The following is a 25,088-nucleotide window of genomic DNA, read 5'->3' on the forward strand; positions in this document are numbered from 1 at the left end:
ACAAACAATGGATCAATTAGAGGAGGGCACAGTTCTACCCCTTACCCCAGATAAATCACAAATTGGTTAATTGCTATTACTTCCATGTTTGCAGTGCACTCTTACAACTTGGTTAAACTCCTCGTAAGTAATTGACTATACCTCCACTTAGCACTTATTTTGCCTTAGAAAAAGTTTATTTTTGTTTAAACAGCACTCACAGAGCACTAAATGTCAGGCACAGTCTAAGCACTTTATGAATAAGCCTCTTAATGACTCTACAGTGTAGATACTAATATTATCACCTGCATTTTGAGATGAGAAAACTGAGCCACTAAGGAGGGTTTCACAGCTAATAAGCAAGGGACACAGAATTTGAATCCAGGAAGCCTAGCTTTAGGGTCTGTGCTCATAGCCACAATTGTGTACATATGGCCTCTCTCTCCACCAGTACATCTTGGAAGCACCAAGGTCTGCAAATTGTTTTTTCCTGAATTGTGACTGTAAGCCAGGGATGTGGCAGCAGCAGGGAGTACAAATGTAAAAAGACATAGCTGTTACTCTCTGGGAGTAAATCAATTGTTTATTGAACATAACAAACCACAAAACTGTGGTCTAAAACAGCAGCCTTTTACTTGCTCACAATTCTGAACTCTGGGCTGGACTCACTTGCCCATTTGCAGTCAAGTGATGGCTCAACTAGGACTATAGCATCCGAGATGGCCTTACTCATGTCTAGCATCTCAGCTGGTTTAGCTGGAACAGCTGGAGGCTGGCTAGGCTTCTCTCCTCCTGGTCTTTCATTCTCAAGGAGGTTGGCTGGGGTTTCCTTTCATGATGTCTCAGGGCAGTAAAAAGCAAAAGTGGAAGCAGCAAGGCCTCTCAAATGCTAGGCTTGGAGCTCACCCAGCGTCACTTCCACTGTACTGTTTTGGTCCAAGCAAGTCAGAAGGCCCACCCAGATTCAGTGTGGCAGATGATTACATAATGGCTTGAATTCAGAGATGTGGGTGGTGGTAACTTGGTGGGTGGTTGACAGAGGGATGTAGAAAGAAAGATAGGTATTCCAGGCGGATAGGAAAGCAGACGTACAAGTACACGGTACCAGAAAGCATGTCGTACCTGGGGAATAACAAATAGTTCAGAGTGATTAGAGTAAAGGGCACTTGAGGGAGAATAAGCGTGAGGAGGTTGAAGAAGGAGGCGGAACCAGATCAGGAAGTGGCATGAGTGCCTTCCTAAGAAGTTTCAAATGTTACCCATAAGAACTAGGTCACTGAGAAATTTTGATTAGGGCACGTACATGATATGATTTGTGTATTTGAATATCACTTTGGGAGACCAAGAGAAAGGGTGAGATGGAAATCAGGAAGACCCTTGAGAAAGCTATTGCAAAATACCAGGTATAATAAGATGAGACCTCAATGGAACAATGGCATAGGGAGCAGAGAAGAGAAAAAGGACTCCAGAAATATTTATGAGGCAAGATGAATAGGATATGGCAATTGAAGGAAGAATATGGAGTGAATCCCAAGTTTCCAACTTTGGCAACCGAGTAGATACAGGGGACTGAGTTTTATGAGAAAAGTGCTCATTTAAGCTTTGGATCAATTGATTTTGAGATGCCTGTATGACAGTCAATAGAAGTGTGGGGTAGACAAGTTGGATATACAAATCTGAATCCTAGGAGAGAGGACCGGATTAAAGATACAGATACAAAATTCATCAACAAACAGGTGGTGGTAAGAAGCCATAGATCCCAGAAGCATGTAGAATGGTAGAATAGAGGCTGGGAATGACCAAAAGGGAAGAACAACATTTAATGATGAGAAGAGAAAGAGAAGGTGCTTCCCTGGTGGTGCAGTGGTTAAGAATCCACTTGCCAATGCAGGGGACATGGGTTTGATCCCTGGTCTGGGAAGATCCCACATGCTGCAGAGCAACTGAGCCCACACACCACAACTAGTGAGCCTGTGCTCTAGAGCCCGTGAGCCACAACTACATGAGCCTGCATACCGCAACTACTGAAGCCCACGCGCCTAGAGCCGGTGCTCCACAACAAGGGAAGCCACTGCAATGAGAAGCCCACGCACTGCAATGAAGAGTAGCCCCACTAGAGGAAGCCCGCACGCAGCAACGAAGACCCAACACAGCCAAAAATAAATAGATAAAATAAATAAATTTATTTAAAAAAAAAGAGAGAGAGAAAGAGAAGGCCATATAGGAAACTTCAAAAGAAGAACTATAAAGACAGGAGGAAAACTAGGAGGGGTGGTGCCCCGTAAGTCAAGGGAGAAAAGAATTTCTAAGGTATTCGGAAAAGTGCTTGTGGGACTTGACAATCGATCACTGGTGACCATGCTGAGAGCAGTTTTAGAGGAGCTAATAACCCAATTGCTATGGATTGAGGAAACCTCAATCAAGTGAGAGCATGCCTGTACGTGAGATGATGGGTGACGGGGGAGTTGCAGGAAGTTAGATTTCCTTAATCGAAAGTGATCTACCAAGAGGGAAATGTGTGGGCTTAAAGAGTGTGTGAGGGGAAGGCTCATAATAGATGTGCTGAAAAAGAAAATCTTCTTTGAATGCCACTTCCTGCCAAGTTTCTGCTCAATATTTTTCTCACTTTCGTGCTAAACTTCAGAAAAAAATCCCTTTACCTTTTCATTCTCTCTTCCCCTTCACTCCTTAAGACCACTTTCATTGTAATCCGGCATTTGTCTCTATATAACAATGACTTTCAAAAAAATTACCCGTGACTTTTTTGTTCCACCTAATGTACATTGTGTCATTCAATATTATTTGTTCAGAAGAATGAATATGCTTGCTATTCTTAACAATGTACTCTGTGATTTTGTTTAAATTATTTAATTCTGATTTCCAGTAGTGAAATGAGACTATAAACTCTATTTTCTCCCAATCTCAGTGGAATGTTGGAGGAGTTGATAAAGTGAGGTTGTGAGGTACATGGAACATCTATGAAGTAAGCAGCTATAATTATATTTCCCTAGTAGGATTGTTTCAGGGATTAAATGAGATAATGTAACAACAACAACATTCTTAATAAATATTCTTAATAAATATCTGGTATATGATAGCAAATTCATTTTTAATTTATTTTTTATTGAAGTATAGTTGAGTTACAATGTTGTGTTAATTACTGCTGTACAACAAAGTGGCTCAGTTATACACATATATACATACATCCTTTTTCCTATTTTTTTCCGTTATGGTTATCACAGGATATTGAATATAGTTCCTTGTGCTATACCGTAGGACCTTGTTGTTTGATAGCAAATTCTTAATAATTATCTGGCATATGATAGCAAATGGTAATGACTGTATTTTAGTTTGAAAATTAGCAAACTAAAATTTAGCAAGTGAAAAAAGAAGGTCCAGTTATTTGGGGGTGCTTAGGTAGAAAAATATTTGGTGTTTATGAAATGATATGTCTGCAAATTGCTTCAAAATAATCTCCTGTGTTGGGGGTGAGGAACAGGAACTGACCAGCTATTGAAGCTGGTCATTCATTATTCTAATTTTGTATACATCTGAAATTTTCATAATAAAAAGTTATGATTGTTTAACTGCATGCAACTATATTGACGCAATACACTGGTATATACAGTAGATGAAATGTAATGAACTTAGTTTGCAACCCATCAAATGGCTTTTTGAGGTTTAGATACCTTACACCCCACTCCACTCCCCAAAGTAAGGGAGTAACGCAAGGAAGATTTAATTTGAAATGGAGATAATTATTTGGATTTACGGCTTTCATAATATCATAAGTGGGCGTCATTTCAATAAACAGTCTTTTTCTGTTCCAGCTAACCAACTTTAATCACTAGAAACAAACTACAAGTCCCAGGACGCACTGCACGACTAACGTCAACTCGAGGACCTCGGGTCTTCGAACTGGTTACCCTCGCCTGACTTGAATGGGAATTTTCGTCAATCCCGGCGAAAGTTGACGTCTGTGATTTAGAGCAGATTTTGGAGTATTTGTACGCCTGGGTCGGTCGAGCGTGGATTTCGGAAGGGCCAGCGGGGTCCCTTTCTGATTAGGCGCGGCCCCGGGCAGCCTCACCCTCTTCTGGGGCTTCCGTGCGGCGGGAGGGCTCCGTTAGTTCGCCTGCAAGATGGCGACGCTGTTGGCGGTAAATTCGGGTAGGTGCGGCCGGGGCAGAAGGCAAGCTGTGGGGCAGGGTGCTGGTCCGTTCTTCAGGCAGAGACGCGGGCAGTGAGGTTCCTCGGAGTCCAGGTCCGCACTTGTGCATAGTGCCCGCTTCTCCCTAGCTCTGGGCCTAGAGTCCCGCCCCTCCCCAGTTTGAATGGCGCGCGTCGGCGCTGCGGCTCTAGCCCTAGAGTTGGGGCTTAAGGATCGAGGCACGGAGGCTTGGTCCCATGGAACCTGGCGTGCAGTTCTCGCAGCCCAGGGCCGAATCTGGTCCCTTCCATTCCCCACCCCATTATGTGTCTGCGGTCCGAATTCCTGCAGGATTTCCAGTTCTCCGGCAATGAGGCCGGGAGACCTGAGATATTTTTCAGCCACGAGCGCAGGCTGAAAACTCGCACCTCAAAATGGACACTGGGGCCCTTCTTGGAGGTTGGGTGGGTGGGTGGGGTCCTACAGGAAGAGAGCTCCCTTGATTATGAAGTCTGTAATCCGGAAGGTGGCCCAGGAGTGCCGTGACTCCCAGCTCTGCGTGTGTGGCCCGTCCCTGGATGCTCCTGTACCTTTGGAGCATTAGATCTTCCGGGAGGGGCAGAATCTAGAAGGGAGTAAAGAAACTCTGGAACATTTGGATTGGGTCCTCTGGGCAATTCTCAATCAGGGGCGGAATCCCCCCGCCCCCATCGGGGCGTTTGAAAGAGTGGGTGCATTTTGACTGTCACAATTCCTGGGATGCACCGCTGGCTCCTAGTGGGCGGGCCAAGGATGCCAAAAGTGCTGCAGCGGCCGGAGCGGGCCTGAAAATGAAGAATTTCCTGCTCAGAATGCCTTGACTGAGCTGTACCAAACTTCATGGGCGGTTAAGAGCACGTTTGTGTGGTAAATGCCTGTAGAGGATCTCACTTAAGAGGACTCTTTTCTGGGCGCCTTTTCTTTCCGTCTCTATACAGTCTTTTTGTTGCTGGTTTGTTCTTTTCACACGACTGATATTCTTGAAAACTTGTCTAAACCTGACTTTTGCAAATCAAACCATTTTGGAAACACTACGATAAACTGTTTTATAATATGAATGATTATGTTTATTGAGTACCTCCTTTTCGCAGCCACTGGACTAAGCATTGTACTTTCATCTTATTTAGTCCCCTTTTTACAACTCTGGGGTAACTGCTATTAAACACCCCATTTTACAGGTTTGGAAATAGAGTCTTAGAGTGGTTAAGTAACTTCTCCAAGGTTATACAGCTAACGATTCGAAGCCAGTCTTTGATACTTAAACGTCTACATGCTCCTACTTAAGCAAAACGTAATTCATTTCATTACATAGTATTTCCATATATCTGAATGTTAGTAGTGAAATTACTTCCTTAGTACTGCTGTCCTGCCCTCCCACACAGATGTAAACTTAAAACAAGGCTTGTGTGTTTTATGTGTGGTTATATACTTTTCTTTAGTATGTACTCGTCGTAAGTTACTATCATTAAACATAAATCATTGACGGAAAAGGAGGTGCCAACAGCTGCAAAGAGTATACATTGTATAACAAGGCCTTGTGGCAGGAGTGTTTAATTGGCAACATAGAAAGGAAACATTTTTAAGAGCCCAGTCAGGAGAATACTTTTTTAAGAAAAGTAAATGTCCAGCGAAGCAACCCAAATGCCCATTGACGAATGAATGGGTAAACAATGTGGTCTATAGATATATAATGGAATGTTATTTAGCTTTAAAAAGGAAATCCTGTCCTATGCTCAGCATGAATGAACCTTGAAGACATTCTGCTAAGTGAAGTAAGCTAGTAACAAAAAGACGAATACTGTATGATTCTACTTGTATGAGGGATTGAAAGTAATAGAAGCAAAGAATGTTGGTTGCCAGAGGTTGGTGGGAGGGGGAAATGGGGAGTTGTTTAATGGGTACAAAATTTCAGTTTTGCAAGATGAAAGAGTTCTGGAGATCTGTTGTACAACAATGTGAAAGCCCTTAACGCTACTGAACTGCACACTTCAAAATGTTTTTAAGATGGCAAATTCTATGGTATGTGCTTTTTACCGTAATTCAAAAAAAAAAAAAAAATTAAACATCTTAGAGTTGTAGAAGGGGAAAAAAGTAGAGGTAGAGTTTGAAGGCCTATGCCTGAGTTTCAGCGGCATGATTTACTAGTACTGTGGCCTGTATCAGCCCGGCTGAGTAGACCTACAGGCTTGTGAGTAAGCACCCATTAACACTGACAGTCCTTGGGTGGCTGTCTGGTCACCCCTGTCCTGTTCATAGCATTGTCTATTTCAGACCTTTTCCACACTCCTCAAATCTTTAAGCTCCAGCTGATCCCTCAGTCTCCTAGTCACAGAGAAAATAGAAGCCAACAGGCATGAACTCTTTTTTTCACCCTTGAACCTACAAACCTAGATATATGTGCACTCTTTCGCGTCAGTTTCGCCGTGTCTTCCTGTCTGAGGTAAATCCCGCCCTTTACACTCTTCTCCCCGTTGTTCCGTCCTCTCTCTTTTGTTCCTTTTCTTCCCACCAGTTGCCCAAATCTTGACCTCGATCTCATGCCTCATTCCATTTACTGTCCTCTCGCTCCTCTTCACAGTCAGACCTTTCAAAGATTCATCAGTGTTCAGACCCTGTCGCCATACCTTCTCCTCCTCTAGCCACTCTAGTCTGTTCCCATCCTCCTGAACAGCTCTCAACATTTACATGCTTTTCTGTTTCACTAAGTCCACCAGACATTTGAAATCTGTCTCACTTGATCTTTCAGGGTAAAGACCCAAATCCTTAACATGGGCAGGTAAGCCCTGCAAGGTATGGCAGTTGCCTCCCTTGCTGATCCCTTCTTGGTACTCGCGCTCTCTTGGCATTTTCAGGGGTTTGAGGGTGCAGCATTTCCTCTTGCCTCGGGAACCCACATGCTGTCCTCTCTTCCTGGAGTGTACGTCCACCACCTCCCACTCCTACTTTTATCCTTCACATTTCAGCCTCATTATCACTTGCTCAGTGAATCCTTCCCTTCCCTGATCTCCCTGGCTAGGTCACATTCCCCTGTTATGTGATCGTTGTCCTGGGTACTTCACCTTCATAGCACATACCATAATGGATATTGCCCTTATGTACGACTGTATGGTAAATGTGCTTCCTCACTACACTGTGAGCTTACCCATACCTAGTACCTGATGAATGAGTGAATAAATGTGACTTGCTGGAGGTATTCCTAAAATTTAGGAAAATAAATGTATTCCTCAAACAAGCAAATGACTTATATTAAAAATACATATTTAGTAATTTGGAAAAATTATAGCCTCCTTTCATCTGTAATCAATAACAGGGAGATATTTACCAAAATTAGTCAAACCAAAGACAAAATGAATATAAATCTTTGTTGCAACTACCTTCTGTGATGTGTTGATGTTAATGATGGACTCAGGAGGCTGGTATCTGTGGGTTTTTTTTTTTAAATACTTTTACCAGCATTTTTTTTTTTAAAGTTTATTTTATTTATTTATTTATGGCTGTGTTGGGTCTTTGTTTCTATGCGAGGGCTTTCTCTAGTTGTGGCAAGTGGGGGCCACTCTTCATCGCGGCACGCGGGCCTCTCACTATCGCGGCCTCTCTTGTTGCAGGGCACAGGCTCCAGATGCGCAGGCTCAGCAACTGTGGCTCACGGGCCCAGTTGCTCCGCGGCATGTGGGATCTTCCCAGACCAGGGCTCGAACCCGTGTCCCCTGTATTGGCAGGCGGATTCTTAACCACTGTGCCACCAGGGAAGCCCCGGTAGTTGTGGTTTTTTTTTTTTTTTTTTTAAATTCTTGGTTTTTTCTGCACGTACTTTAAATTTATTTATTTATTTATTTTTGGGTGTGTTGGGTCTTCATTTCTGTGCGAGGGCTTTCTCTAGTTGTGGCAAGTGGGGGCCACTCTTCATCGCGGTGCGCGGGCCTCTCACTGTCGCGGCCTCTTGTTGTGGAGCACAGGCTCCAGACGCGCAGGCTCAGCAGTTGTGGCTCACAGGCCCATTTGCTCTGCGGCATGTGGGATCTTCCCAGACCAGGGCTTGAACCCGTGTTCCCTGCATTGGCAGGCAGACTCTCAACCACTGCGCCACCAGGGAAGCCCTCTGTGGGGTTTTTTAGTGTAGATTTTTGATCTGTTATTGGATGCCTCCCCACAAAAGGGGGGAAGTGGAATTCTCTCTAGAATTCACTGAGCTTATTCAAACTAAGTATGTATAGTGCAAAGAAAGTTTTTCTTCAGGGGTTCTATTGAGTATTACTTTTACAGACAGTTTACTTTTGTTAGCTTTTTGTCAGGTTTTAAAAATACCTGTGGTAAGGCAAGTTTCACATTTGCCTACAAGTCATTTTTGATAACTTTCCTTCATCCCCTGTGCCAATCAGTTACCAGTTCTGACTCTACCAACAGACCTTGCCTTTCTATTTTACTGCCCTCATCCTGGTTAAGGTTGCGTCACCTCATGAGTAGCTTACCTACCCAACATCCTTGGGTCCTGACACTTCATATTTTAGTTAGTCCATTGGTCACACCATTGTCCAATTTCATTTTGTCATCTACTACTTGAAACATTCCCATTTACTAACAGGAAAAATTCCATCTTGGCCAGGAATACAAGGCTCAAACCTACTCTGTCCTTTGCAGCTGGAAAGAGCCAAGAAAATGATCTCTAGGGAAGTCAGTTAGTCACCATCCAACTAGCACCGCACAGGCAGTCACCAGGATCCAGGGTCAGGTCCTCATTTTGGCAGGCCTGGAACTGTGATGTTTGTTAGTGTATCCAGAGTTGAGTAGATTCCAGTAATTGATGTTCTCTGATCACATTGGGAAGACAGATACATAAACCAGGATGTCAATTAATTGATCTTTAGTGGGAAGTACATCCGCGTGGGTGCTCATTTCATCAGCACATTTTTAATTCTAGAAATTTATATGACGAGCTATATTTTTCATTAGAAGATGGGCAAGTTTAGGATCAAAACAGGAGAAGCAAAGCAGGGAGTTGGATGGTTGCTCTCTATGTAAGGTCTAGACATGGTGATTCCCATTCCTCCACATCCCCACACCAAAGACCTGATGCATAACTTCCTGCTCTGCCCTTCAGGTTAGGTTAGAGTCTTCCTTTTATATGTTCTCATAGCACTCTGTACTTCTCCGATAGACTGGTAGTTCTGTTTTTTTTTTTTTTAATTTTATTTTTATTTTTGGCTGTGTTGGGTCTTAGCTGCTGTGCGTGGGCTTTCTGTAGTTGCGGCGAGTAGGGGCTACTCTTCGTTGCAGTGCGCGGGCTTCTCACTGCGGTGGCTTCTCTTGTTGCGGAGCACGGGCTCTAGGCGCGCGGGCTTCAGTAGTTGTGGTGCACGGGCTTCCTTAGTTGTGGCTCGCGGGCTCTAGAGCGCAGGCTCAGCAGTTGTGGCGCACGGGCTTAGTTGCTCCGTGGCATGTGGGATCTTCCCGGACCAGGGCTCGAACCCTTGTCCCCTGCATTGGCAGGCAGATTCTCAACCACTGCGCCACCAGGGAAGCCCCGGTAGTTGTGTTTTGAATCCTGCATTTAATGCCTGTCTTTCTTGTCAATCTGTAAGTTCTCTGGGGCCTGGGATCCTGTCTGTCTTGCTTGCTCTGTAGTCCCTGGCACGTGCATGGCCCTCAGTAAATGTTTGTTGAGTGAATGGATGATCCAGCTTGACTGGTCTAGTCTGTCCTCTCCCTGCACATCCTTTTAAAAAAAAAAATCTGCCCAGTAAATTGCCGCCTTCTGACAACATTGTTCATAAGATCGTAATGCCTTTAGTTAGGTTATCTTGCATGTCATTCTGACTGTTCTGGTGACTTTGGTGGGATTTGTGTTTTCTCAGATGGCAGTTAAACATGTTTGCAGACCACCCTTTACGGTTTAAGCTATAGTTAGTTTATCTGTTGAGTGAGTGAGTGGTTTTGATTAGTTTCTCTTTCAGAGTCTTTATAAACACAGGGGTGCCATATCTGATTGTTTGCAAACAGAAACTTTGGGCTCCCAGGTCGTGTTTTTCAAACCATGCTTAGTAGCAAAAGCTCTCTAAGTATTACTTATTATTGTTATTACCTTTACAAAGCAAAATGTGATCCTTTTTATATGAGTTTACAAAAGAATTCCATATTTCTATGCTGTTTTTTAATAGCTAGTGTCCCAGCCAAAATAAAATACTTGTTTTTTCAGCTTCTAAGTTTTACAGAATCTGATTTTTTCCCCCCTATTCTTGCTTTTCCTCTGGATGATAGGGAGGGAAGGAAAGGCAGTTACATTTATTGAGTGACTACGATATGCCAGACACTATATTGTATATTTTACCTAGTTTATCTCATTTAATTCATTCAACCCTATGAAGCAGGTGATGTTCCTATTTTATATAAAAGGAAACTGAAGTTCAAAGAGGTTATTTTCTCACTCCATGTCACATAACTAATACTAAGTGACAAAACCAGGTTCAGCTGATATTCCAATTTAAAGTCAGGATTTACTTTATATTAAGTTAGGTAAAATGACATTTATATTATTGCTTGTGAATGCTAATATTCTTTTATATTGTTTGGTTTGTATATATAACTCCTTATATTTAAAAGTAGCTGTGAGTATGACTAAAATGTATAGATGATAACCTTACCTTATTTTCCAAATACATGTTTTATTTGATGCTGATTTTTATTTTTTTTCTTTAAGCTGCTAGTCTGTGGGGTCCTTACAAAGACATTTGGCAGACTGTGGGAAATGCTCTTTGGAGAAGACAACCTGAAGCTGTCCACCTTCTTGACATGATTTTGAAGAAACACAAACCTGACTTCATCTCATTGTTCAGAAACCCAGTAGGAAATTTTCTTTTTTTGCTTCTTGGATTTGCTTTTTCCTTTAAAGATTGAAGGAGCAAGTACATTCTTAATGCATGTAAATGAAATGTTACTTGTTCTAGTCCATTGATTCAAGTTTTTTCTAAAAATGGAAGTTTCCTGGGAGCAATTATTATCTTTTTTCTCTTCTCCATAGAAGTTAATATTGTATTTATCTCTAGCTAGGAGATATCTTAATAGTATTTGAATACGATTTAGAAAGTTCCATATATTTCAGAAATATGAGCCTCCTTGGAATTTCTGACTTATAGTTAATCTGTCTAAGCGTAGTAAGATTGATTATTTTATTTATTCCCAGGTACACTTCAACATTTTAACTCTTCATAATGTTATGTAAATTGTGTTAGCAGTTAATTCTTACATATTGTTAATCACTACATCTTGATGTACTTTTCAACCAGGGGTAGAGTACTTCAGTGGCAGGGATTCATATTTGGAAGCTCCTTTCCCTGCTGCTTGACAGTTTTTTTTTATAGACCAGCAAGACCATCTAAGAACTATTTAAGAGCCCTAGCCTGGGAGCCAACTGAGCTGAGTTCCAGTCTTGGCTCTACCACTAAAGAGTTGTATGACCACAGGCAAGTCACCTGACTTATCTGGGCATCAGTTTTTCCATTCTGTTAATAGAGAAGTTGAATTAAATGACTATATGGCCTTTTTCAAGGTGTAATTACCTAAGATTTTATGATCTATCAAGTAATTCTATACTATATGTTATTTGTTAAATATTTGCACCAAGTAAGCCTTTTTGCAAATAAGACTACATTTTAAAATAACATACTAATAAGCTATCATTAGCCCTACTAATTAATTCTATAATTCTTTTCGATTTGCTATTTCCCACTTGAAGATTTATTGTTTTTATATTTATTAAAGATATAATTAGAAAGTTTCTTAGACATTTGAAAAATAGTATGCTATTTTGTGTGATTTCTCAAAATTTTGTAGTTCAGAGTTTAGCAGAAGCAGTTATTGAGAAGGTAATAACAGTATAAAAAGTTGAAAGTGATGTAAAATGTTACCTCATAAAGGTCTAACTATATCTGATAGTTAGACCTTTATCTGATAAGAAATGCTCCTGTTTGTCACTTTACCAGACTGCCTGTGAATAAACTTCTCTAGGTAACAATTTACCTTGTCTCCATGTGCTATTTTCATTACATGATCCTATTTATTTATTTTTATTGTTGTAGCCAAAAAATGTTCAACAACATGAGAAGGTTCAGAAAGCCAGTACAGAGGGAGTTGCTATCCAGGGTCAACAGGGAACCCGACTTCTTCCTGAACAGCTCATTAAAGAAGCCTTTATCCTCAGTGACCTTTTTGATATTGGAGAATTGGCAGCTGTTGAGCTTCTCCTTGCTGGTAGGTTGACATTTAACTGAATCTATGGTAAGGTAATACATAAATGTAAAATTATTCACTTGTAATTTAAAATATTATATCATTTAGATTCCAAAATAGTTTCTAAAGATGTAGTTTATTTGATATTCACAGTGTTTCCTTTTGTTTATCTGTGACTAATGAGAAGGCTTTAGTTTAGTGATCAGAGTTGTTAAAGGAAATTTAACTGTATTAAGATAGACTTTTTCATGGTAATTGACTAGCAAAGAATGACTGCATCTCAGAAGTTTTGTAGCACAAAGGATTTATTGTCATATAATGGGAAAGAAGGTAAGGTCACTGCTTTTTTGGAGTTTCTTTTTGAGGGGGTGATTCAGATAATGAATAGGTAAAGAATAAGATAATTTCGATAATACTGAGTTCTATGAAGAAAATAAAACAAGGCAATGGGATATAGAGACATGGGGGGTGATAGGGGGCACCTGTAAGTTGGGTACTTAGGGAAGGCCTCTCTGAGATTGGGACATTTGATCTGGGACCTGCCTGATGACAAGATACCAGAGTTGTTGGGGAAGGGTGTTCCAGGGAGAGTAGACAGCTCAAGGTGTGAACAAAGGCCTGTTGAAGGATACAAAGACCACTGTGGCTGGAACATCAGGAACTAGGGAGAGTGAAGGGAGATGAGGACAGAGCAGGAGTTGGATCATAGTCTTGCAGGCCATGAAGATTATTTGGATTTTATTCTAATTACAGTGGGAGGTTGTTGGCAGGGGCTTTAAGCAGGAGTTGCAGAATCCAGAATAACTGAAATTATTTCTCTGGCTGCTGTAGAGAGAAAAGATAGAAATTTCCATATAGTAAGCAGTTCATTTTAATTATAGCAAGGGAACCATGTGAAGAAGCCAGGTGGGCATTTTAATTGAAAGAAAGTCTAATATGTCTGAAGATAGAATGTGGCTGCCAGAATCCTTTCTGACCTAAGGCTGCATTAAAAGAAATATGATATTGAGAATGACTAAGGTCGTTTTCCCATTCTGTGATGCAGATGTTAACTGGACATGCTTAAATTTTGAGTTTAACTCAAAACTTCATTTAACAATTATTTTTTCTGTGCATATTATGGGCCAGGCACTGTGTTAAGACTCCAGGGATATAAAGATGAATAAAACTTCAACTGGTGTAAAGGAGCTTATGGTCTAGTAATTGAGAAAGACATGGAAACCAATAACTATGCCACCATTATGTGCATTAATGCATGGTTCAGGGATGGTCCAGAGGGGAGGCATTTAAATTGACCTCAGGTTGTACAGAGAAGTCCACAAAGATAACGAGGCTTACGGTAGTTGTTGAAAAATGAGTAGGCATATGTCAGGTGGAGTAGGTGTGCACTCAGGAAGACAGAGGGCATCTAGACAGAAGAAATCTCCTGTAAGAGGTGTGAGGCAGTGAGATGAATTTGGGGAACAGAAGGGAGTAGAGTGTAAGAGCGATTGGGCCAAGGGGCGAAAAAAACCATAGGAAATGAAACTGAAACTATAGGCAAGGTAGTTCAGAAAAGACAAAGTAGAACTTATTCAAAGGAGAGCAGTTAAAAAGGGTGAGTAAAAGCCAAAACATAAGAAAATGTTATTTAATTTACTAGGGGAAGAAACGTACAAATATTTGAAAGACTTTTTGTGAAAGAGATAAAACAATGGGTAGATGTTTGAAGTAGAGGACTCTTAAGACCCTTTAAACCCTAAGGTTTCTGTGATTTCTTTGAACTGAACATTGGTATAGTGATTTTTGTCTCAGCCTAAACACATATGTGTTTATTTACTAAATTATTTCTCAACTTCCTTTCCTAGGAGAGCACCAGCAGCCACATTTTCCTGGCCTCACCAGAGGCTTAGTAGCTGTTCTTTTATACTGGGATGGAAAGCGGTGCATTGCAAATTCCCTGAAAGCCTTGATACAGTCTCGACGAGGAAAGACATGGACCCTCGAACTCAGGTCTGTTTGCATGCTAGGATTTCAAGGGGTTAATTAGAAATTGCTTGAAGAATTATAATTTTAGAAACAAAAATTCTCTTTAGTATGTATAATTTAAGTGTATAACCTAAGTTGAGTAATAAATAACTCCCTTATAATGCCAAGAATGACACAACAGTTTAAACCTGCTTTATTTTGTTTACAAATGAAATGTAATTCAGTTATTTATGGTTAGAAGTTTATTGAAACACAATGATCTAAAAAGAATGGCAAGAGCTAGGTTATAGCTCATCCTGATTGTTTCCAGTAACCCAACATTATCATCAAAAGAGTGTTTGCTATATCCATGTGATGAGAAAGTATAAACATTACTGTTCATTATAACTTTATTGATTTTTTTCATTACAGTCCAGAGCTGGTTTCCATGACAACACGGTTTACTGATGAGCTGATGGAGCAAGGATTGACTTACAAAGTTCTTACTCTTGTGTCACAGATTGATGTTAACAATGAGTTTGAGAAACTACAGCGTGAGAGAGGTTTGGGCAGTGAAAAACATCGAAAAGAGGCAAGGGTTCAATGACATCAATTCACGGGTTGTCTGTGTCACATCTTGGAGGCAGAAAAGTCATGTCACTTAGAACATTCTTCTAATACAGGCATAGGAAAATTAACAATGCATGGGAAAGTGTGTAGGCAGTTGTGTCCATGAAATTGACTTGCACTTGTTTCAGCCTCTTTCTAGTCACTGTGTGCCATGCTAGCACTTTTTCTGGAATGAGCCCTTTAAGAAATTTTTTTTTTTTTTTTAATTTATTTTTGGCTGCGTTGGGTCTTTATTGCTGCGTGCGGGCTTCCTCTAGTTGCGGCGAGCGGGGGCTACTCTTTGTTGCGGTGTGCGGGCTTCTCATTGCGGTGGCTTCTCTTGTTGCAGAGCACGGGCTGTAGGTGCACGGGCTTCGGTAGTTGTGGCACGCGGGCTCAGTAGTTATGGCTCGTGGGCTCTAGAGCACAGGCTCAATAGTTGTGATGCATGGGCTTAGTTGCGCCACGGCATGTGGGATCTTCCTGGACCAGGGCTTGAACCCGTGTCCCCTGCATTGGCAGGCTGATTCTTAACCACTGTGCCACCAGGGAAACCCTGAGGCCTTTAAAAATTTGATTGTCCTATAGAGGAGGTTGGGACTTAAGAATGAGGAATTAACCATAGGGTTTGTTCAGAATTGCAGAGGTGAGATTTTAGGGTCACTTATGGATTCAGATACATTTATATAGTTCACCTTTATGATAGATAGTTTACATTTTGGAATAAGATCAGGCTTCAGTGTAATTTATTTATACCGATAATCATTCATCTTTATTTCTAGGTTTCTGATCTCATCAAGGAGTGCAGGCAGTCTCTGGCAGAAAGCCTTTTTGCCTGGGCTTGCCAATCACCTTTAGGCAAAGATGACACTCTGCTCCTTATTGGACATTTGGAAAGAGTGACTGTTGAGGCTAATGGCTCGTTGGATGCAGTGAATCTGGCTCTTCTTATGGCACTTCTGTACTGCTTTGATATCAGTTTTATAGAACAAAGCACAGAGGAACGTGATGGTATTGGATTTTGTACCTATTAATACATTTATTTCAAAAATCAGATTTAATTGTGGAGATAACATTTAAGAAGGGTGATTTTTTAACAACTAAGGTAAAAATAGTATATTTTATTCCTTTGTGTGTAATTCATCCATATTTGAATATTTAGGTATAAGATCACATTTTTAAAGTAATTGCAGCCCCGTTAGATATTTCCGTTATCTTGAGGTTTTGGAATGGGAAAGTGCTAAAGGATTTGCAGTATATGTTTGTTGAGTTAGGCATGCCTAATTTACTTGCTTGTTTTTTGTTTTTTTTTTTTAATTAATTAATTTATTTGGTTGTGCCAGGTCTTAGTTGCGGCAGGTGGGCTCCTTAGTTGCGGCACGTGGACTCCTTAGTTGTGGCAGGTGGGCTGCTTAGTTGTGGCTCACCCGTTCCTTAGTTGTGGCATGCAAACTCTTAGTTGCGGCATGCATGTGGGATCTAGTTCCCTGGCCAAGGATTGAACCTGGGCCCCCCGCATTGGGAGCGTGGAGTCTTAACCACTGTGCCACCAGGGAAGTCCCCCTACTTGCTTGTTTCTTTACTATTCACATTTTAAACCTTTCATTCTAAGGGAGGATCACTATAATTTTTAGTAATATATTATCTTTGACTTTTTTTTTCTGTGAAGTAGATAAAATTTCTCTTGGTAACCTTGTAAACAGTTACTGCTTAGAACCGAGGATCTCAAAAATGATTCCCACAAAGGAAGCTTATTGCCATTTAATGTCATAAATATTTATAATTATTCCAACAGTTGTCCGCTGTCTGCTTTTGACTGTATCATCCCCGTCTCCTTTCGTTAGGTATGTGAGGAGACCAGACATTTCCCACTCCTCTTTGGTGATCATCCTTAGCCATTACAAAAGGCTTATTTAAAATACAACTACCCCTTACCTCCAGTCAAATTGTCACATAGTACATTGTGTGCCACATAACAAGCAGTACCTGTGCTTCTCATATAGGAATGCTGCCAGTTAATGCATTGGTCAGATTTCCTGTATTGAATGAAATGAATCACAGAATTAAGTAGATGTAGTCTGTTTTTATGGTAGTATACTTATTATTTCAAACATTAATTATAATTAGTCATAATTTTTTGATGGGAATACTCTGACTTTCTGATTCTTAGACATTCCTGTATATCAAAAGTAAAAATTTCTGTACTTTGGTATAGTTGTCTATTTTTGTTTTCAGATATGATTCATCAACTTCCACTGTTGACAGAGAGACAATATATTGCAACAATTCACTCTCGTCTTCAAGACTCACAGCCTTGGAAACTGCCGGGGCTGCAAGCCACTGTGAGACTTGCCTGGGCACTGGCGTTGAGGGGGATATCTCAGCTCCCTGATGTGACAGGTAAACTGACTGTAGGTCATTTTGTTATGAGGAAATGACATATCAACATTTAACGGCATTTCAGAAAAGGTGTTATCTTTAACATGTATAAGCATGAGCCTAGGAAGATACCTAGAGTTGTGGTAAATGAAATTTTGTATTGTGAAATACAGATCTTTTCCTTTTTTCTTGTCTCCCAAAAGAAATTATTTGAAAAATTTTTTCCCTTTCTTGCAGCCAGTGACAATTCTCTTTTAGCTTCTTTTTTTCCTTAAGAGTTTTAAATTTGAAATGACAGTGTAACAGTATTTTTTTTGCATTTTTCTTTTTGGTTTTGTTCACAGACAGACTAATTTTTCTCACATTGTGTCAGATTAAAAACTACTATTATTTTAAAATACAGTATATTAGGTGATATTTGGTTCAATCAATAATGGATGGGGAATCTGACTTCTAACAATCTGTTATCCACTATAGCATATCCTCTTCTGCTGTTTACGTTCATGTAATTATCATACTCATAGTGGTTTACTCTAACAGGGTGAGAACTGTGCTTTTGTTGTCATTTGAAGCCCCCAAAATTGTCACTTCTGTAGGTTTTTAGGGTAAATCTGGAAAGGTTTTATTAACGCTTACAGTCCATGTCAATGTTTCCTAGTCTTAGAGTGTCAGCAGATTCCAGTATCTTATCAATTGTATGATTCCAGAACATTTTGTTCTCTAGTCTCATGCTGTTCCCAAGTGGGCTGTGGAAAGATTTTTTTTTTTTAATTTTTGAAATTTATTTTATTTATTTTTTCTACAGCAGGTTCTTATTAGTTATCTATTTTATACATATTAGTGTATATATGTCAATCCATATCTCCCAATTCATCCCACCACCACCACCCCCCCGCCAGTTTCCCTTTTTGGTGTCCATACGTTTGTTCTCTACGTCTGTCTCTATATCTGCCCTGCAAACTGGTTCATCTGTACCATTCTTCTAGGTTCCACATATATGCGTTAATATACGATATTTGTTTTTCTCTTTCTGACTTACTTCCCTTGTATGACAGTCTCTAGATCCATACACATCTCTACAAATTACCCAGTTTTGTTCCTTTTTATGGCTGAGTAATACTCCTTTGTATATATGTACCACATCTTCTTTATCCATTTGTCTGTCGATGGGCATTTAAGTTGCTTCCATGACCTGGCTATTGTAAATAGTGCTGCAGTGAACATTGGGGTGCATGTGTCTTTTTGAATTAGGGTTTTCTCTGGGTATACGCCCAGTAGTGGGATTGCTGGGTCATATGGTAATTCTATTTTTAGTTTTTTAAGGAACCTCCATACTGTTCTCCATAGTGGCTGTATCAATTTACATTCCCACCAACAGTGCAAGAGGTTCCCTTTTCTCCACACCCTCTCCAGCATTTGTCGTTTGTAGATTTTTTGATGATGCCCATTCTAATTGGTGTGAGGTGATACCTCACTGTAGTTTTGATTTGCATTTCTCTAATTATTAGTGATGTTGAGCAGCTTTTCATGTGCTTCTTGGCCATCTGTCTGTCTTCTTTGGAGAAATGTCTATTTAGGTCTTCTGCACATTTTTGGATTGGGTTGTTTGTTTCTTTAATATTGAGCTGCATGAGCTGTTTATATATTTTGGAGATTAATCCTTTGTTTGTTGATTCGTTTGCAAATATTTTCTCCCATTCTGAGGGTTGTCTTTTCGTCTTGTTTGTAGCCTCCTTTGCTTTGCAAAAGCTTTGAAGTTTCATTAGGTCCCATTTGTTTATTTTTGTTTTTATTTCCATTACTCTAGGAGGTGGATCAAAAAGGATCTTGCTGTGATTTATGTCATAGAGTGTTCTTCCTATGTTTTCCTCTAAGAGTTTTATAGTGTCTCGTCTTACATTTAGGTCTCTAATCCATTTTGAGTTTATTTTTGTGTATGGTATTAGGGAGTGTTCTAATTTCATTCTTTTACATGTAGCTGTCCAGTTTTCCCAGCACCACTTATTGAAGAGACTGTCTTTTCTCCATTGTATATCTTTGCCTCCTTTGTCATAGATTAGTTGATCGTAGGTGCATGGGTTTCTCTCTGGGCTTTCTATCCTGTTCCATTGATCTATATTTCTTTTTTTGTGCCTGTACCATATTATCTTGATTACTGTAGCTTTGTAGTATAGTCTGAAGTCAGGGAGTCTGATTCCTCCAGCTCCGTTTTTTTCCCTCAAGACTGCTTATGGAAAGCTCTTTTTGTGTTACAAGTTTTTCTTTGGCCAAGTATTATTAACTTTTTTTAATAAATAAATTTATTTCTTTATTTATTTTTAGCTGCATTGGGTTTTCGTTGCTGTGCATGGGCTTTCTCTAGTTTTGGGTAGTGGGAGCTACTCTTTGCTGTGGTGTGCAGGCTTCTCATTGCGGTGGCTTCTCTTGTGGAACATGGGCTCTGGGCGCATGGGCTTCAGTAATTGTGGCACGCGGGCTCAGTAGTTGTGGTGCACAGGCTTAGTTACTCCACGGCATGTGGGATCTTCCTGGACCAGGGCTCGAACCCATGTCCCCTGCATTGGCAGGTGGATTCTTAACCACTGAGCCACCAGGGAAGTCCCTGGCCTAGTATTTTTTTATGTTAAAGCTGGTAGATGGTGAATTAGACATTTACAGATATGTACAAATTCTGTTTCTCAACTACACCTCTTATTCATTTACAAGTCTTATTTCAGTACTTTTCTGGCATAAAATTACTGTATACTTTTAAGTAGCTATGTGATAGTTAATCAAATTCATATACTGTAAATTACTGTACCATTGGCCTAATCTTGAGAGGCACAGGAGAAAATACTATATACTTCACTAGATAAGAATAGGAATCCAGACCTAGTTTCAAGTCCTAGATCTTTGGCTACTTAATCTCTTTAGTTTTACATGCTCATACCCTCTTATAATCTTTGAAATTAGGGGTATTATAATGAATTTTTTTTTTTTTTTGGCTGTGCTGCATGGCTTGTGGTATCTTAGTTTCCTGACCAGGGATTGAACCCAAGCCCTCGGCAGTGAAAGTGCGGAATCCTAACTACTGAGCCACCAGAGAATTCGCTATAATGAACATTTTAAAGTATACATTTTTATCTGTTAATTTATATTTTAAATATTACTAGAAAAGATGAATAGCTTATATTGCAGAAATGGTCGTTTCTTTTTTTTTTTTTTTTTTTAAATTCTATTGTGTTTGAGCTGTTTTATTATTTTGGGTTTGTTTGTTTTTGCAGCTAGTGTTACCCTAACTAATACAGCAATTGAGAGGGGAATTCCCTGGAGAATTTGAATTTTTTTTTTTTTTTTTTTTTTTTATGGCTGTGTTGGGTCTTCGTTTCTGTGCGAGGGCTTTCTCTAGTTGTGGCAAGCGGGGGCCACTCTTCATCGCAGTGCGCGGACCTCTCACTATCGCGGCCTCTGTTATTGCGGAGCACAGGCTCCAGACGCACAGGCTCAGTAATTGTGGCTCACGGGCCCAGTTGCTCCGCGGCATGTGGGATCTTCCCAGACCAGGGCTCGAACCCGTGTCCCCTGCATTGGCAGGCAGATTCTCAACCACTGCACCACCAGGGAAGCCCAGAAATGGTCGTTTCTTGAAATAATCCAGACGAGTTTTAACAAAGATGTGAATTTTGAAAAATTAGTTCCTACTCTTTTTGTAGACTTCTGGACATTTTATAAAACATGTTTATTACATTATTTTATAAAAAATGTGTTTTGAATTTTACTAAACTGATTAAAATTTTTATATACTGTTTTGAGACAACAAAACTCAATTTACATTAAGATATTAGTGTGCTTTATTACCTAAGTAAGTAGTCTTCAAGTAAGTAGGCTTCCCTGGTGGTGCAGTGGTTAAGAATCTGCCTGCCAGTGCAGGGGGCACGGGTTCGAGCCCTGGTCTGGGAAGATCCCACATGCCACGGAACAACTAAGCCCGTGAGCCACAACTACTGAGCCTGCGCGTCTGGAGCCTGTGCTCCGCAACAGGAGAGGCCGCGACAGTGAGAAGCCCGCGCACCGCGATGAAGAGTAGCCCCCGCTCGCCGCAACTGGAGAAAGCCCTTGCACGGAAACGAAGACCTAACACAGCCAAAAATAAATAAATAAATTTATTAAAAAAAAAGAAAAAAAGAAATAGTTCTTAATTCCAGTATTTCTGAATTCAAGTGAAGGCTTGGAACTAGTTATTGTTATTAATATTTAATTAATATTAATAATTAATAATTTTAGTAATCATTACTGTTAGTAGTAATAAAGAATTAAGAAACTATTTTGTTCTCAAGGAGTTTGTATGATATGGGTAGATATACAGACTTTATTTCAAAATGCAAAACAACACATAAACAAAAAAAGAAAAAAAACAACCAATCTCTTTTCCTCTGGTTGAGACTATCCTGGTTTATATCTATTCCTGACCCTTTTCAAGGCATTGAAAGTGTACTTTAAGTAACAGAATGTATTTGGTCTCTATGACAGTGAAGCAGAATAAGCTATTTAACATTTCTTTTTCAAAGACAGATTATCATAAAATTACCTAGTAATTAAAAAAATATATATATTTATTTATTTATTCATTTTTGGCTGCGTTGGGCCTTCGTTGCTGTGCGTGGGCTTTCTCTAATTGTGGTGAGCGGGGGCTAGTCTTCATTGTGGTGCAGGGGCTTCTCACTGCGGTGGCTTCTCTTGTTGTGGAGCACGGGCTCTAGGCGCGCAGGCTTCAGTAGCTGTGGCACGCGGGCTCAGTAGTTGTGGCTTGCAGGCTCTAGAGCACAGGCTCAGTAGTTGTGGCGCACGGGCTTAGTCCCTCCGCGGCATGTGGGATCTTCCCCGACCAGGGCTCAAACCTATGTCCCCTAAATTGGCAGGCGGATTCTTAACCACTGAGCCACCAGGGAAGTCCCTTAAGTAATTTTTTTATCACTCTCGATGTTATTGTGAAGAGTAGATGATTTTCTAATGTACTTTTTCTGTAGTTCTTTGGGGTTTGTGAGTCAATTACAGTTACACACTGTCTTATTTTGTGTACAGAACATGTTAGAAGGTTGAGAAGAGATCTGAATTTTGAACCATCAGCAGAATATTTTGAGATATTATAATCTAGTTTAGTAATTTTTCCTCCATGTGCTGTTTTTCTAAATATGTTCCTAGCTCTGGCTGAATTCACAGAAGCAGATGAAGCAATGGCAGAGCTCGCAATTGCAGACAGTGTTTTCCTGTTCCTCACTGAATCTGTAGTGGTGTCAGAAAACTTCTATCAGGAGGAATTTTATATTCGTAGAATCCATAATCTCATTACAGATTTCCTGGCACTTATGCCAATGAAGGTAAGTGTAATAATGTAAGATGAGTAAAAAGTAGTAGAAGAATTTTATAAAATAATTTAAAATTGACTAATTAACTAACTTTATGTTTTGGAAACTAATAAAATCTTTTACTGTAGACTAATATTTGGCAGTAGTTGTTATGTTACAGCTTGTGAATTAGTTTGTGATTCATGAAAATGAAATAATGTAAGACCCATTAACTGAGAACAAGCTAAAAGGAAGAAATATTTGATGTTGAGAATGGTTTGTAATGAGAAAATAATGGGCAAATGAAAATGCTTCTGTGGGGAGAAAATTATTAACTTCATGCTACCCTGGAGAATCAGTGCGAAGGTTGTCTTATTTAATGCCTTTTATGCATGATTTGGAAGAGGTATAGTGGAGAATCTCCAGTTTTATAGTTTCATAGATAATAGTTTAGACTCTTAATTATAGTGTATAAATAGACCTCCACATAGATACGGGTAAAGTAATGGGTTTAAGAAACTAATGCAAAGGTTGCCTTTTTTCTTTCTTTTTTTTTCTCTTAATAACAGGGCCCAGGGGCCCTGCCCACGTTTAGTGAAGTTACATTTGAATAAAGTGCTCAAGCTATAACCTTGATCTAAAAAGGAATTCTTAGAGCCATTTTAGATAGTTCCTACATAGCATATGTTCTGTGTGCCATTTTGTGCCAAGGAAGCCATCAGAGTGGTGGCAGGAAGTAAAGGAGGGGGTAAAGTCCTATAAAACTGCCTTTTGTGTGTGTGTGCATAAAAAAAGCACCCGAAGGGTCTACACTTGTAATATCGATGTGCAGTTCTGATATCATACCTACTGAAAAACATAAGGCAAATGGAAAAACTACCCAGAATGGTAGCAAACAAGGAATGAAGTGCTTACTCATGATATAATGAATCAAGTGTTCATTGAGTTTCTCCTGTATTCCAGGTAGCCATGCTAGGAATTGTGAAGAAAACAAATAAGTAGGGGATTGATTCCCTGCCAGCAAAGAATATATAGTCTAGTTCAGCGGTCCCCAACCTTTTTGGCACCAGGGACTGGTTTCGTGGAAGATAATTTTTCCACGGGAGCCGGGGGAGGGGGTTGGGGGGGATGGTTCAGGCGGTAACGCGAGCGATGGGGAGCGGCAGATGAAGCTTCACTGCTTGCCTGCTGCTCACCTCCTGCTGTGCGGCCCGGTTCCTAACAGGCCATGGACCACTGCTGGTCCACGGCCTGGGGGTTGGGGACCCCTGGTGTCTAGTTGGAGAAATGAGATATACACAGAAAAATACAGGTAGTAACAGTAAGTAAATGACAGGTATAGACAGTAAATTACAGTGGATTTCTTAGGCTAAGGATAGCTCACTCAGGACTGGAATAGTCAAGGAGTGTTTAACAGGTAACTTGAGACCTCATCAGCCTTGAAGGATGTGGTAGATTAACATCATAGAATTTTGGAATAGGAAGAAATTCTTTCATTTTACATTTGTGGAAATGAAGCCTTAGAAAGGGTTAAGGCTTTAACTTTTTCCTAGTTATTAGTCCAGAAGGGACTTTTACTATGGAAAGATAGTGGTCATCTGGAAAGATAAAGGCTGAGAGGAGTTTGAATAAACAAAGTCATATATGGTTTGGATAGGGTACACAATGAACTTATTCACACAATTTTGGGACACTAGAATTTTGTTAATAGATATAGTACTATTTAGGTTATCTATGTCTTCTTAAATGAGCTTTGAAGGTTTGTGTCTGTCAGTGAATTTGTTTCATTCCAGTTATCAAATCGATTGGCATAAAGTTATTCCTAATATTCCTAATATCATACTTTTTATGTCTGTATGATCTGTAGTGATGTTTCTTCTTTCATCCCTAATATTGGTTAATTTGTGTCTTCTCCCTTTTTTCTTAACCCGGCTAGAGATTTATCAATCTCATTGATCTCTCCAGTGAGCCAGCCTTTGGCTTTGTTGATTTTCTTATATTTTCTTTCACTGTTATTGATTTCTGCTTTTATTACTTTTTTCCTCTCTGCTTGGGTTTTAATTTGCCCCAATCATTTCAGTTTTTTACCACAGAAGCTTAGATTATTGATTTGAAACCTTTATTTTTTTCTACTATAGGCATTTAATGTTATAAATTTAACTGTGATTTTTGTTTTAACTGGGTCACACAAAGTTTGATATGTTGTGTTTTCATTTTTATTCTATTTAATGTATTTTGTAATTTTCCTTGAGACTTCTTTGATTGCTGAGTTATTTACAAGTACATTATTTAATTAGCGAATGTTTGGGGAGCTAGTTTTGCTCATTACATGACTATAGTGGTGGTATAAGTAGTTAGTAGGTAGTACCAGGGATGCTAAATGTCCTGTAATGTTTAGAATCATCCAGCCTAGTGAAGAAGTATCCTATGCAAAATGT

The 25,088-nt window shown here is 39.9% G+C and overlaps 1 protein-coding gene across 4 annotated transcripts in view; it reads left to right on the forward strand.

Moving 5' to 3' along the window:
• The first annotated feature begins 1,006 nt into the window (after window positions 1-1,006).
• Window positions 1,007-25,088, forward strand: part of NUP205 (nucleoporin 205) — a 93,415-nt gene continuing 69,333 nt past the window's right edge. For 3 of the 4 annotated variants that reach the window (XR_014266813.1, XR_014266814.1, XM_082472848.1), the window contains exons 1-8: window positions 2,071-4,149; window positions 10,863-11,005; window positions 12,241-12,412; window positions 14,239-14,383; window positions 14,771-14,930; window positions 15,730-15,958; window positions 17,183-17,347; window positions 22,508-22,683. Coding sequence is in view for 1 of the 4 variants with exons in the window: in XM_082472848.1 (XP_082328974.1) it covers window positions 4,122-4,149; window positions 10,863-11,005; window positions 12,241-12,412; window positions 14,239-14,383; window positions 14,771-14,930; window positions 15,730-15,958; window positions 17,183-17,347; window positions 22,508-22,683 (1,218 nt within the window). In the remaining 3 variants the exon portion in view is untranslated. Of the gene's footprint in view, window positions 4,150-10,862; window positions 11,006-12,240; window positions 12,413-14,238; window positions 14,384-14,770; window positions 14,931-15,729; window positions 15,959-17,182; window positions 17,348-22,507; window positions 22,684-25,088 lie in introns of all 4 variants that reach the window. The other variant, XR_014266812.1, reaches the window with a different exon arrangement.

This window comes from Balaenoptera physalus (assembly GCF_965194825.1).
Source record: "Balaenoptera physalus genome assembly, chromosome: 8".
Lineage (NCBI taxonomy): Eukaryota > Metazoa > Chordata > Mammalia > Artiodactyla > Balaenopteridae > Balaenoptera > Balaenoptera physalus.